This window comes from Physcomitrium patens, chromosome 26, assembly GCF_059467195.1.
Source record: "Physcomitrium patens ecotype Gransden chromosome 26, ASM5946719v1, whole genome shotgun sequence".
Lineage (NCBI taxonomy): Eukaryota > Viridiplantae > Streptophyta > Bryopsida > Funariales > Funariaceae > Physcomitrium > Physcomitrium patens.
Window position 1 is genome coordinate 6,255,525 of NC_143435.1, and position 13,350 is coordinate 6,268,874.

Consider the following 13,350-nt stretch of genomic DNA (forward strand, 5'->3'; position numbering starts at 1 on the left):
AATAGGGGGGAAAAAATAAATTTTCTAGAAAGCTTCCTAATAAATGTCAGTGAATATTTTTTTGTAAGAGAATGTTCCAAAAAAGTCACTGATGATAAAAGGTATTAGATAAACTTACCATGAATTGATTGTTTAATTTTATGCATGTTTTGTAACTATATTATCAAAATTTATAAGAATAGCTGTAAGTTTGAAGGCATTACCATGAGATGAATTGAAGTTGCAACCATAACTTATACAAATTTTTATGAGAGCTGAAGTTTTCACTAGGGCCATTACCGCTTTATAGGAGATTTCAAACTTACTGCACACAGGATTTTATAATATTAATACTTGCAGAAGGAAGTTATTTGCACAATTTTCTAGTAGAAGTTGTGAAAATTCCACATGAAGTACACCATGGTACAAGCTCATTCCGAATATCTCACTCAACTTCAATTCAAGACATAGGTAATAATCATAATAATAATAATAATAATAATAGCATAACTAGTTGATTTTTCTTCATTGCAGTCAACTATCTATCTATATAAATATATATATATGTTAACTATTATATATGTTATTTTTTTTCTTTCACTTTGTAGCATTTAAAACCATTGCCATCCTTTTCATACAAATTAAGCTTCTTCCAGTTTTCTCTCAGGATTATTGGAACGCATACCATTCCTTCTCTAAGTTTTTTGGATTATAATGAAAAGAGATAAATTAATAAATAAAATAAAACTAAACTAAACAAGTAAGAAAGAAAGAAGGAAGTAGAAGAAAAAGAAACATTAAAAAAATGAACTAAATTGTTTAAGTGCAAGTTTTGCATAAGTTATATTAATTGACAAAACTAAATTTATTTGGTGCATGAAATGGTTTTTGGTGGCATCTAAAATTCCAAAAATATTCGACACTTAAAAAAGTATTGAAATTAATAGATGAGTATTAATACAAGCAAAAATGTATTTACTGTCCAGTATTCTAATATCCAAACAATTTTCTGAACCCTAAGAACCAAGATGTTAGTGTTCAAGAAGCTTTAAAAAATGTGGTTTGCACACAAGAATTTCAGAATTCTTTGCAATCATAGATATTCCATGGTTTATACAACTTCTTCAAAAAAAATTCTATGGCATCGAATTGTTATAATATTAAAAAAGAAGTAAAAAATGGGAATTTTTAATCGAATATTAATACCTTTTTTTGGATATGATATGGGTAGGATTTGTAAAATATACAAAATTGACATAGTTTTGAAGTAGTATAAGCAAGGATTGTAGCATTTATTATTGGGTTAATTTTGTAATTCTTCATGAAGATTCAAAGAAAATTACGCAAAAATATAATAATAAACATGTAACAATTAAGATAGAAAAAATCTGAATATATATATATATATATTGTACATAAATCAAATATAACCCATCTGATAGAATACATCGAAAATACACCTACTAAGAAGAAAACATATTATTTAAGTTTGAAGGATTATTTATATATATATATATATATATATATATATTGCAATATGTCCATACTGAAGTTATTAAAAGCTTGTCATTAGCAACAACACAAACATATATATATATATATATATATATATAGATACACACAAATAAATAAATTAGAGAATTGGTTTCAATCATCCATTTTGAATCCTTTAATGTTTTCAAATTACACTTGTTGAACCCCTGCTCTTGTCATGGATTTATGACACAGATTTCCAGAAAGTTTAGTTTGTTGATATCAAGATCTTAGCTTCTTAAGCATTTCACCTTGCTTGCACATTAGAAGGAAATTTTGCATTCAAGTTCTTCCAAACTAATTAGACATTAATATAACAACAAAGTCTAGAAACAAAATAATTAGTAGACTAAGGAAATATAAGTGATAATAGAAAAAATATTTAAAATAATTAGGTGAATGAGAAATTAAGTCATTGTGTAGCAAATGCAAGCTTCAAAAATGGACAAAATACAAATATATCAATTGAACAACACATAACTAATTATTTCGATATTATAATAAGCAAATTTATAATAGTGACTTTATAATAATTTAAAATATGAGTTAAAGTAATTCTTTCAAAAGTATAATATGTGGCTGGAAATTATATATATATATATATATATATATATATGTATTCATAGTTCTTTATAAAAATGCTTATTGATTTTGATTTTATTTATAACATTGTATTCCTTGATACAGTTGAAAATATTTACTTGATTTTTTCCTTAAATTTTAAGTCAAACACCTATTGTGATTAAAATAATTTATCTTGATTTTTTTTTTTTTAAAAAAAATCAGCATAGATTTATTTATTCAAATTACTTTTTTTTTTTTTTTTTTTTCTCTCTCTTATAAGACATCTTTAAAGAAATTTTGATTGTGGAGAGAGTAAATGTAAACTTTTTTGATAAAAACAAAGACCAAATGAGTGCATGAAGGCACTCACTCAACAATTCAAAGCTCTATAAAACAACTAATAAAATGGCCTATGAATTCTAAAAAAGAACCTCTGAACTCTAGAGAAGGTGAACTTTTTTGATGAAAATAAAGACACATCCATGCAACCATTACAAACCACTACTTGTTTCCTGGAACATTTTTAATATATAGACTAGATGAACTTGTGTTATTGTCACAAAAAGTGTGACTCAAATGAACCATTTTTTGAGCCAAAGAATATTTTTCAAATACAAATACAATATAATACAAATAGAAAGAAATAAAATACACAATCAAGCTTTCAGCTACAGAGTAAGATAGGTAAAGCTGTGTTGTTGTCATGAACAATATGCAAAAAAAGTAGTTAATTTTATTCAAGGTAACAAACATTACTTATGAAAATAAAAATAAAAAATTAAATTACATTAAAAAATTATAAAAGTATGTTAAGACATTCAAAAATGTACTAAAATCAAGAAATAAATAAATAAATATACTAAATACTAAATACTAATATTTATCTAATTAAAACTTCTAGGAAATGATGCAATTATTCATTTATTTATCAATGAAAGAATAAATTATTTATTTAAATTGCTAGAAGTTTATTTAAGCCATTTATAATATTTGAAATTTCATTTATTTATTTATTTATGTATTTAAAACTCCTTGTGAACTCCCTGTGAACTCAACTTGAGTATTGGTCAAGCTTTTGCTTCCTTTTAAACTCCAGACAACGATAAGTTTTTTGATGAAAACAAAGACCGGTCCATGCGGTGAATGAGAACCACCTATCTGCTTGAGCGATCTTAGTATGTAGATATTCAAGGTAACAAACATTTAGAATCTTTACTTTTTATTTTTTTATTACATGTAATCACACTGTATGCATATAGTATCATATAGCATGCAATATCTCATTATATGCACAGTCTCATATAAACTTTTTTGACTTCAAATAACAGATTGATTTTTCAACATTGAGACAACTAAACAACTCTGGAATAAATGCCATATCATCCAATCTCAGTCCTACTATTATCATGTCGATGTTTTTGCTGAAACATTTCGAAGAATCTCTTTGCAAAATGGTGATGTACCTCAAGGGATCTTCACAATCAAGAGGGGCAATGCCCAGCCGCCGCCTGCTCCACCCAAATTGCGACTCCTCTGCTCAGAGAGCAACCAACCCACATGCAAATGCTGTGGGAGTAACAGTCCGGGTTGTGCGTGGCTCTGACCGCGACGCAAGCCCATGATATATTCAATCAATTCGCGTGTCAGACTCATAATGTGTCAACTCCAGACATGTTCGGAGCAGTAATTGCTCGGGAGCAAAGAGGGAGGGAGCGATAAGAAGGGCTTGAGGGGGTGGGGGGGAGAGAGAACACATTCTGTGTTTGCTTGATTTATTGATCAATTGCGGGATTAATTTGGGGTAGAGGAGGAGGAGGTGTTCGCGAGGGTATAATAATACCTGGATGTTGCTAATTCCATTCCTCACCATGTGTTTATTCTGCTCCACGTGATAGCTGGTTCGTTCCGCGAACTGTAGCTGCAGATAGTTTTTTTTAACAATTCGTCTTGCCCTCTCACCCTTTTTTATGGCGAGTTGAAATGCGTCGTCGCGTTACGCATTTCAGGTGGTGGGGTGGTAGGAGCTCGTGGTTGTTTTGAAAGGGCTGTGAGCTCGCGTACCTGAAGAAGCTTGGATGTGGAGAATTGTATGGGTTCGTTTGTTTCAGGGGAGTTTTGATGTATCCGGTGTCTGTCCTCGACTTCTTGAAGGATTGGTCCCATAGGCTCTCATCACTCCGTGCATTGTGTGCAGTGAGCCTGTCTTCGTTACTTTTTGGGTCCAAGAGTCGAAGTGCCAGCACTCATTTTGGTTAAGTCTAGTGGGGGTTCGTTCCTTTCGAGGAATATTGAGCAGTAGAGGCGGGATAATGTAGTGGTTCAGCTGCTGGCTCGGTGTGTCCTCGGGGCCGAGATTTCTTTTTTCCTAGAGTTGGGAGTGTATCCTCGGATTCTAGTGTCTGTTATACTTTCACCAAATTGCCAGATTGTAATCTGATTTCATGAAAGAATCATGAGTAGGAGCTTTTTGTTAGCTTTGGAGGCCTTTGTGACATAATCGATGTTCGTTTTTCTTTGGACAACTTTTGTAAAGTTTCTTTTGGACAACTAGGTAGTACTCAAGGCTCAGTATCTTGGCCTCTCCAAATCGCATGTTCAGCAATTTGACCAAACATTTTGTAAGATTGAGACCCAATTACAAGTCGATCTTCTGCGACTTAGAGTTAGGATTCGAACTGTGGTACCTGAACGTTGAGGCTGGAACCCGGAGCTTTGCATTCTAGAGCCATGGAGAATGCGATTGATAAACCAGTTAACAGTTTCTCCATCGCGATTCGTGGGGTGGTTATCGTTATGTTAGTTGCAGTCTCCTCTGAGGTCGCCTGTGCGACGTTGAAAGGAACCCCGAAGACGAATGCTTATGCGACATTGCTGTACATGGGCACACCTCGTGACTACGAATTTTACATCGCCGCTCGGGTGATGTTGGGGACCCTTTTGCGCCTTGAAGTAGACGCAGACCTTGTGGTTATCGCCTCCACCAGCGTGCCCCAGCATTGGCAGGAGACTTTGTAAGAGTCTTGAATGCTTACTCTGGCAGCTTCGAACTTGCTCCAGTCTTTTCCTTGGTTGCTTTTTTGAAATCTTTCGTTCAATTCAGGCTTGTCATTGTTGGCCCGTCTTGTTTTTGATCTTGTGGGTTCCGTTCTTTAGTGTAATTACTCAATAAGTGGACCTATGCTACAGTAGGAGGTGATCTCCCTAAGAGGATTTTCAGCAAGGGTTTATCCTCAAGGTTGAAGTTGGTCTATCAAAACTACAAAACTGGTTTCAAATTACAGGATTAGGCAACATGCGCATGGCCTCGTTGTCTTATCTTAGCACTCCTTAAATACAGGACTGACGAAGGTTTCAAGGTTGTGGTAGTCAAGGATATTCAGAATCCTTACCATAGCAATCACAATTTTAACAAGCGCTTTGAATTCACATTGAACAAGATCTACGTTTGGAGTCTGACGGAATATACGCGGGTTGTAATGCTTGATGTGGACAACTTATTTCTCCGCAAGCCCGACGAGCTTTTTCAATGTGGTCAATTTTGTGCTGCTTTCATCAACCCCTGCATTTTCCACACAGGTCTCTTTGTTCTGCAGGCAAGTTACTCCCATACTTAGAGAGTTTCAGTGTCTAGAAGTTTGTGTTTCTTGTGTAAGCCTTGGTGCACACAGATAATTGTTCAGGCACAGAGTCCTTCAAATTATATGGCAATCTGAGTTTTTGTTCCTGATCTGCAGCCATCGAGCGAGGTTTTTAGTACAATGATGCATGACATCAATGCTAAAAAGGAGAACAGGGATGGAGTAGATCAAGGTTTCTTGGTCAGTCACTTCACTGATCTTCTTGATCGACCAATGTTTCACCCCCCAGTAGACGGTTCAAGGCTGAATGGACTTTTCCGACTTTCAATTGGATATCAAATGGATGCCGCGTTCTACTGTAAGTTGTCATTTTCCAAAACATATGCTCAACAGATATTTTTATGAAGGTATACTTGGTCTGATTTACGGTTTTTCTATTAGGTTACGCCACGTAGTTTTTAGTTTGGGACTGTGGTAAAATGAACTGGTCCACTGAGTCTTACCCACTAGCTATCCAACAAAGACCTGCTTCCAACGGAGTACCATGTCATTCATTAAAATAATAATAATGATAATAACAATAACATTTGAATAAAATATGCTCGTGAGTGATATGGGACTGAGCCATGTGGTAAAGGTCCTGCGGCTGGCGTACTTACATTGCCTGGTTTGTGACAATCATGTTTTAGAGGTTAGAAAGTGTGAGGCATCCTAAGGTGTGACAGCCCTTGAAACGAAGGCATTGTTTTTGACCTTAAACGACTGCACCACGAGCTTTAACTTGCAGATTTGAAGTTGAAATGGCGCATACCTTGTGGTCCAAATAGCGTTATCACATTTCCTAGCGTTCCTATGCTGAAGCCATGGTATTGGTGGTCGTGGCCAACTCTGCCTCTGGGACTATCATGGCATGAAAAGCGTATGGAAACCATTGGGTGAGTATTATGTCCTGTTATAGTGTTTCTCTATTGCTCCTTCAAGTAGATTTGTTCGAGGCATACCTGAGCGTAGTAGATTCTAGATATCGATTGTGTAGGAGCTAATCAAGTAAACAGCAACTCATTTGAAGGGTACAGAGGAAGCTCCTCGAGTAAATGTATACAAGGCGATAATTGAATAGTAAGCATGAAAGAAATCGGAGCGGCGATTACCAAGTTTTTAATTTGAAGACTTTGCTGATTTTGTACCTCTTGCTTAAACGCTTGGTTTCGCACGATCCACTTACATCTCACTCCATGTGAACTACAGATATGAAAGTGAGACATCCACTCTCATTGCCGAAAGCTTGTTTTATGTCGTCACCATGTTCCTTGCAATAATTATTCGGCAGAGGTATGCGGCCGTCGAGAAGAGCTTCACGAAATCATGCTTTGGTCGGGGACTCTACTGCGAGAAAAAGATGTGTCACCCGTTGGCCTTAAAAATCCTCATCGCTCTCTTGGTGGCCGTGAGCTTCCTATTCCCTGCCTTAATAATACCAACAACAGTGCATCCATTTGCAGGCTGGGGAGTCTTCCTTCTGGGATCTCTCTGGCATCTCACTGTCGTCATCAATTCCTTCCAGCTTCCAGTTCTACCAGTGTTGACCCCCTGGATTGGCGGTATTGGAGCCCTATCAGTTTTGGCTTGGCCTTTTTACAGCAATGGTATTCTGCGAGCAGCAGCCATTGCGGTGTACACTGCTTTGGTCACCCCAATTCTGTGGAACGCTGCAATGAAGGTTAGTGCCGTTGTGGATGTTCGAACACACTGGGAGCCTCAATTGACTTGGACGCGTTTAAATTCGGGGTCTGGCTCAGAAACTCTCATGAAACTATGCTAGCCTGGAAAGAATGAATAGGGTTAACAATTCACCAGTTCTCTTTGCGAAGAATCGGTCCTGTAGAACGCTCTCAGAACAGTGCTACCTCTTGTTGGGAGAACTTTCTGAGTGACGTGGGCGAAGCATGCTCTATTCACGGCGAAGTTGGCTTAGGACTACCACAATTAGTGAAGGCTAGAATGTGACGTTTTGGAGGTAGCACATTTCTCTGAACTATATGTCGTTTAGTTCTTCCAATGTGTCCTTCCTGTCAGCTGCTGCTCCTAGGGACAATTTCAGGAAATGACCTCTAACCCGTGGGTAACAAGTGGGGGCATATTCCTAGGATCACTGCAGAGAGGATTTTACAAGTTGTATGCTTCTGTAGATTTATACAAATATTTCTTTCGACTTGGTATGTGCATTTTACCCCTTTCCATAAATATACAGAATATTAATTGGTGGCTGCTCATGCCTGATGCTGAATCAATAGAGACCAATAGGTAACTTGCCATTGAAGTTTATTTTATTTTCAACTTTCCTGGCTTTCAAAAGTTTCTTTTATTTTCTTTTCCTGTTTACATACTGTGCCAGACCTTCACGCAGAAACCGACATTTCCCAATCATGAGTGAAAACAAAACAATATTGCTTGCGGTAAAGTTTAACAGTTATATCAAGCATGTTGAAAGATATTATCACTCAATAGTCTTTGCAAACTTCAGAGCACCTGCAACAAGGAGAGGAAAAGATGAAGCATGTCAAGGGACATAGCTACGGAAGCTCTTGTGTACTCATCACAGCTGTACACATAATGTACACATAATGTACACATCACATAATCACATAATGAGATTGCCTGTGTCCTACTTAGTGTAGGTATTAAAAATAAATGCAGTATAACCACCGGAAATCATTCGAAATACGGGACCTTGTGGAAAAAACATCTGTCGAGAATGTGACAGCTTGCTGTGAGAGCATACGATATTATACTAATGCGGGAATGTAGCAGAGAACACGTATCAACAACTCAACCTTTTTCTCAAAATGGTGACAAACCAATGTGCAAACTATCAGAAGCTGGAAATAAAATTGGTGAACTGCTGGGTATTGAATCGCGTAACTTAATTAACCGCTGCAAGAGATTCCAGAACCAAACGCCCTTCACTTGAAGCGAACTGCGACCAGTAAGACGTGAAAGATACAGATGAACAAAAAGTAGAACGACGAACCTGAATCTTTTAAGGAGAAACAAGACCATAAGGCTTGTAAACAACACGGTCCTTTCTTGCCGTGTTAAAGGTGTCTGGGATGAAGGACAACACAAAACGCCTGCTGCCAACAGCCTGAACGAATTCCAACACACGAGTCGGCACATACTGCGTAAACGGTTTCAAAGGATGGTATAATAATCAAATACAAAACTGGAAAAGCGTTCCATATCGGAAGACATGCCAAAAGCTTACACCTATCGTCGTGGCGAATAAATAAAAAAGAAGCAGATTTACTGGCTGCAGATAGTAGTACAGGAGACACATCACTTCAAATCCGGCAGGAGTAATATCAATCAGTGTAGAGTGTGTTCTCGTTTCGGAAGCAAAGCAGGACAAATTGCATGGAATGACCAGATGATCGTTTCAGACCTTCCAACGTTACCCCAAACACATCATTACAGCACGATACAAACATTTCAGATCCGAACCAAAATGGGGACGCAGAGACCATGTTCTAAGACATCCAAAAAAACGCCCACGTAAGAGTTGCAACACCAGTGAGGATCAAAATTCATGTACGGGTCGCAGGAAAAAACTCAACACTGCAACCATGATTTCCACAAGCGCTAAACCGGATTAACAACCTGAAGGCTCAGAACGCTGTCCATCTCGCGAATAAACCTCCCACCGAAGCTTTACCCACATTCAGAGATCAGGCATTTCTACTGAAACAACAGCCATTCTTCGCATCACACTGCGCAAACTCTCTGCCACGAAGATTTCTCTCCCCACTCGAACGAAACCGACACCATGGACGAATTTCGAGGATTCAAAAGCTCCGGTATGAAAATGTTTCGACAGGGATCCGAGTGAAGAATCAATCCAACAAGATCCTGGCGAAGTAATCGTCGAATCTGTACCGGGGCTCCGAAGGATATTCATGAATGGCGCGGGGAAATGCGCCTCGTGGATGGCGATGCAAAGGGGCGGCTGGAACCGAAGATCCACCGTGGCCGATGCCGACCACTACCCAGATTCAAAATTTGAAAAAACGACATGGGATAAATAAATATCCTGTTTCGAAAAATAGAATCTATCCCGAGATTCGAATCTTGGCATTGAGCAATATGCTAAAATATTCGTAACAATTGTCTCTCTTTTGAAGTAAACGAATTGAACTCGTTGTTGTTGATTGGAGGGGCATATGAACATATTTATGGAAGGATAAATTAAATAATACGAAATTAATGACTGTGGGGATGTTGATTTTGAGACACGGAACAGTGGATGGATGAATACATGAATGACCCCATGTGGGATGCTTCAATGTGAATCTAAAAGTGTTCATAATAATCATAATAATTAATGCTCAAATCATAATAATAATAATAATAATAATGTTAAAAAATGAAAATCGTGACTTAATTAAAAAACGTAGTTTTGAATATGACTGGAAATTTATTCAAGTAAACTTTATAATAAAATTCTGTGTTTGGTCATAATAATGAAAAACGTCTTTTAAAATAAAACTGTTGAAAGATTTAACCTTTAAATTCAAAGTTCAGTGAATTAAGTTTTAAAATTTTAAATAGCTATATTTATATCTGTATGGTTGAAGTGTTTGAAATCAAGCTTTGAAATGCTTTTTAGTTCTGGATAATATTGCAATTGGAATGAAAAGTTTATATTTCAACATTATAATATTCCATACAAAAACCATATATATAATTTTTGATCCTTGAAATACATTGTTGTCTTTAAAGAGCCTGTGAATTACTTTTTGATTATCCAAATTTTATATATTTTTTAACTAGGTATTTAATATTTCTTTGATCATAAATTAAGTAAAGATAAACTTAAGTTAAGTATCTACTACACATTAACAAATTTTGAATAATATTCTACATTTTTAAAAAATTGATTGAAAATATCTATTCAGTGTCTTATTTTATAATTAATTTGTATCTTTTAAAAATTATCCTTGGTAAGCAGGTATTACACAACCAAAGATTTAAAAAAAATAACTGGCTGATTAATTTAACTCAATATATATAATTAAATTTGTACGAACATTATAGAAACCTTATACAAGTGTTTACAGAAGGCAAAATATGTGTGCATGTTATCTCTCTCTCTCTCTCTCTCTATATATATATATATATATATATATATCAGAAAGAAGATCTAGTTACATAAGCCAAGTGATTATTCAGTCCTACAAGAATTATATAAGATAATAGATTTTTTTATTATTATAGATAAGTTATATTATCGTATGATCCTTGCAAATATTGTAAAATTTTGAAATATTCATATTTATTCTTTGGCCAAATATTTCCAAATATTATGCAATACTCTTTGCTAAATATTTCTAAAACATTCACATGTCCATCAGAAAGTATTTGACAAACCTATTAAACAAGAATCTTTCAAAAACAGTCAGCCAATCACATGTGAATTGGAATTGGTTAATCAAGGAATTGTCTAAAAATTAATAATCGCTCTGTTCAAATTGGAATTTTGCCAGTTAAGAAAAATCAAGCACAAACACTAATTTTTTCATTAAAGAAATATTCATTTTACAGATAGATATATTGTAATAATAAATATTACAAAAGTTTATGATTATGATGTATTGTAATTTACATACATAAAAAATACCATTATATATATATATATATATATATGTATACGAGTGAAAGAGAATACATTTAATAAAAACATTATCATTAATTCTTCAACAATAATTTTATATTATATTTCTTGGAGGTTTGAACAGCATAAACTCTCTGATTGATATTGAATGTATTAATGAAATGTGTGGTCGTTATCAATATTTAACAGTCTCATATTTTCCATTGACAAAAAATATTGTAAATATTATGTAATTCAACACTGATATCCGCGTGGTGAATGCAATTACATTATGTTTTTAGTTACAGCTAAAAAAATAATATACTTTTTGCATTATTTGAAAGTTGAAATTTTGTTTAGTTTCAATGTGCATGTCTATTACAGCATGGTTTCAAAATTTTACTATAAGTTGCAGATAATTAATGCTTCCCTCTTAAAAATAAAAATCAATCAAATACGCTGTAGACTTTCCAAGTTAACTTCAACGAGGAACATGTTATCAGACATATTTTATTACCAACTAAAATGGATAAATAGTATTCTTTTTAGTGGTGAAATATAGTCCTAAATTAACATGTGTTTGAATTAATAATAATGGTTAATAATGCATTACAATAATGGTTTCACAAATGATTTTCTTTTTCTTTTTCAGATACAATGTTTTTGATGAATTCATGTTCTTAAATATCTTTATTGTTGTTTCACATTATGAAAAATAAATAATGTTCCTTATTACCGGTTTAATCAAGTATAAATCACTCTGTTCTTTGTCGAAATGTAAAAATTAATGATATTTACCTATTTAGTAAAAGAATATATTTCACGCACTTAAGTTGGAAATTCCACACCTTTGCACACTAACGTGTCTTGAATTGACACCACATGTACACGTATCATCTTTCAAAGTTTTATGGATCTTTTAACATGCAATATTAGTTTTTTTCTGTTTATTATTTTCTCTAAACTATTATTTTCTTGTTTCTGCGCGTGTATGTTTACACACCCATATATTGTTTAAAAAAGGGAAGCCTTTTCGTGAATGGGTTCAGAGAGCTAATTCCCTGGTCTCCTCAACAAACCCTAATTTTTTGGGCATGCAACCCAAAACCATTGAAAGGCCCTTGAGGATGTGCCAGGTATTCATTAGAAATTACATGGTAAAGCAGGAAAAGAAAAAAAATAAAGAGCAGGGAAATCAAATAAAAAGGGATTTTTCGTTCTATTATTATTCTATAGTTGGAGACTGTAAGGGTAGCTTAACTTTGAAGCAGAGAATGGGTTTGTGGGTGTGAATTGGCTTGCAACTGAAGCAGCAGCAAATAAAGTGGGTCACTCACTGTATGGACCCATCCTATCATCTATCTATCCTCGATATCATCCATCCCCCGTTCATCCACTCGTCCTCAGAAACCGAGAGGTAGCTTACATTTGAAGCGAATATGTGAGAGTTCTCAGCCATGAATTACAGACGGCGATTCCTCGGGGAGGGAGAAGAATAATAATTTCTACGAGACACTCACACAAAGAAACACACACTACGAAATAAAAATAAAATTTGCGAAAAGAAAACTCTGCGATTGGAGGGTAATACTCGGCTCAGATTGATGCCAGAAAAGAAAAGCAAAGGTCGATATATATATATTTTTCTGTCTTTAGCCTTTTTGTTATATTTTTCTACCCCCGTGTGTGTTGTTAAGAGGGGGATAAGGAAGAAAACGAGAACAGTAGCTAAGTCACAACACTCGCATTCAGCAGAATGAATATGAATATAAATATAAATATTTTTTCTTTCTTCTCTGGTGTCTATTACGTGGGTGGTATGTAACGCGAGGCTAGCAACCAAACAATGCCGCGTTCCTATTTGCACCAACTGGTGGTCGAGCTTGCCCTCCTTGTAGCGAAGGAAGGAGTGAGGGGGAGTGTGGTAATCAAGTAAACCTAATTATATCTATATATATATATCTATATGTTATGAATGGTATAATGCGCTGTGTCCGGTCACAGAAACACACACACACCCCCATTAAGGAAAGGGACCTGACACGGAGT

The 13,350-nt window shown here is 35.2% G+C and overlaps 1 protein-coding gene and 1 long non-coding RNA gene across 2 annotated transcripts; one reads left to right on the forward strand and one right to left on the reverse strand.

Annotated features, from left to right (window-relative positions):
* The first annotated feature begins 3,751 nt into the window (after window positions 1-3,751).
* On the forward strand, window positions 3,752-7,873 carry LOC112278093 (putative glucuronosyltransferase PGSIP8). Its single transcript, XM_024511159.3, has 5 exons — window positions 3,752-5,087; window positions 5,414-5,669; window positions 5,811-6,012; window positions 6,442-6,589; window positions 6,903-7,873. Exons 1-5 carry the CDS (start codon window positions 4,804-4,806, stop codon window positions 7,474-7,476), a joined length of 1,464 nt encoding a protein of 487 aa, XP_024366927.1. The 5' UTR covers window positions 3,752-4,803; the 3' UTR covers window positions 7,477-7,873.
* A 127-nt stretch (window positions 7,874-8,000) lies between these two features.
* On the reverse strand, window positions 8,001-9,668 carry LOC112278094 (uncharacterized). The gene is made up of 3 exons (XR_002968594.3): window positions 9,312-9,668; window positions 8,686-8,799; window positions 8,001-8,183 (listed from the first exon to the last, which is right to left on the reverse strand). It is a non-coding gene; the product is annotated as an uncharacterized LOC112278094 (long non-coding RNA).
* Between the last annotated feature and the right edge of the window lie 3,682 nt (window positions 9,669-13,350).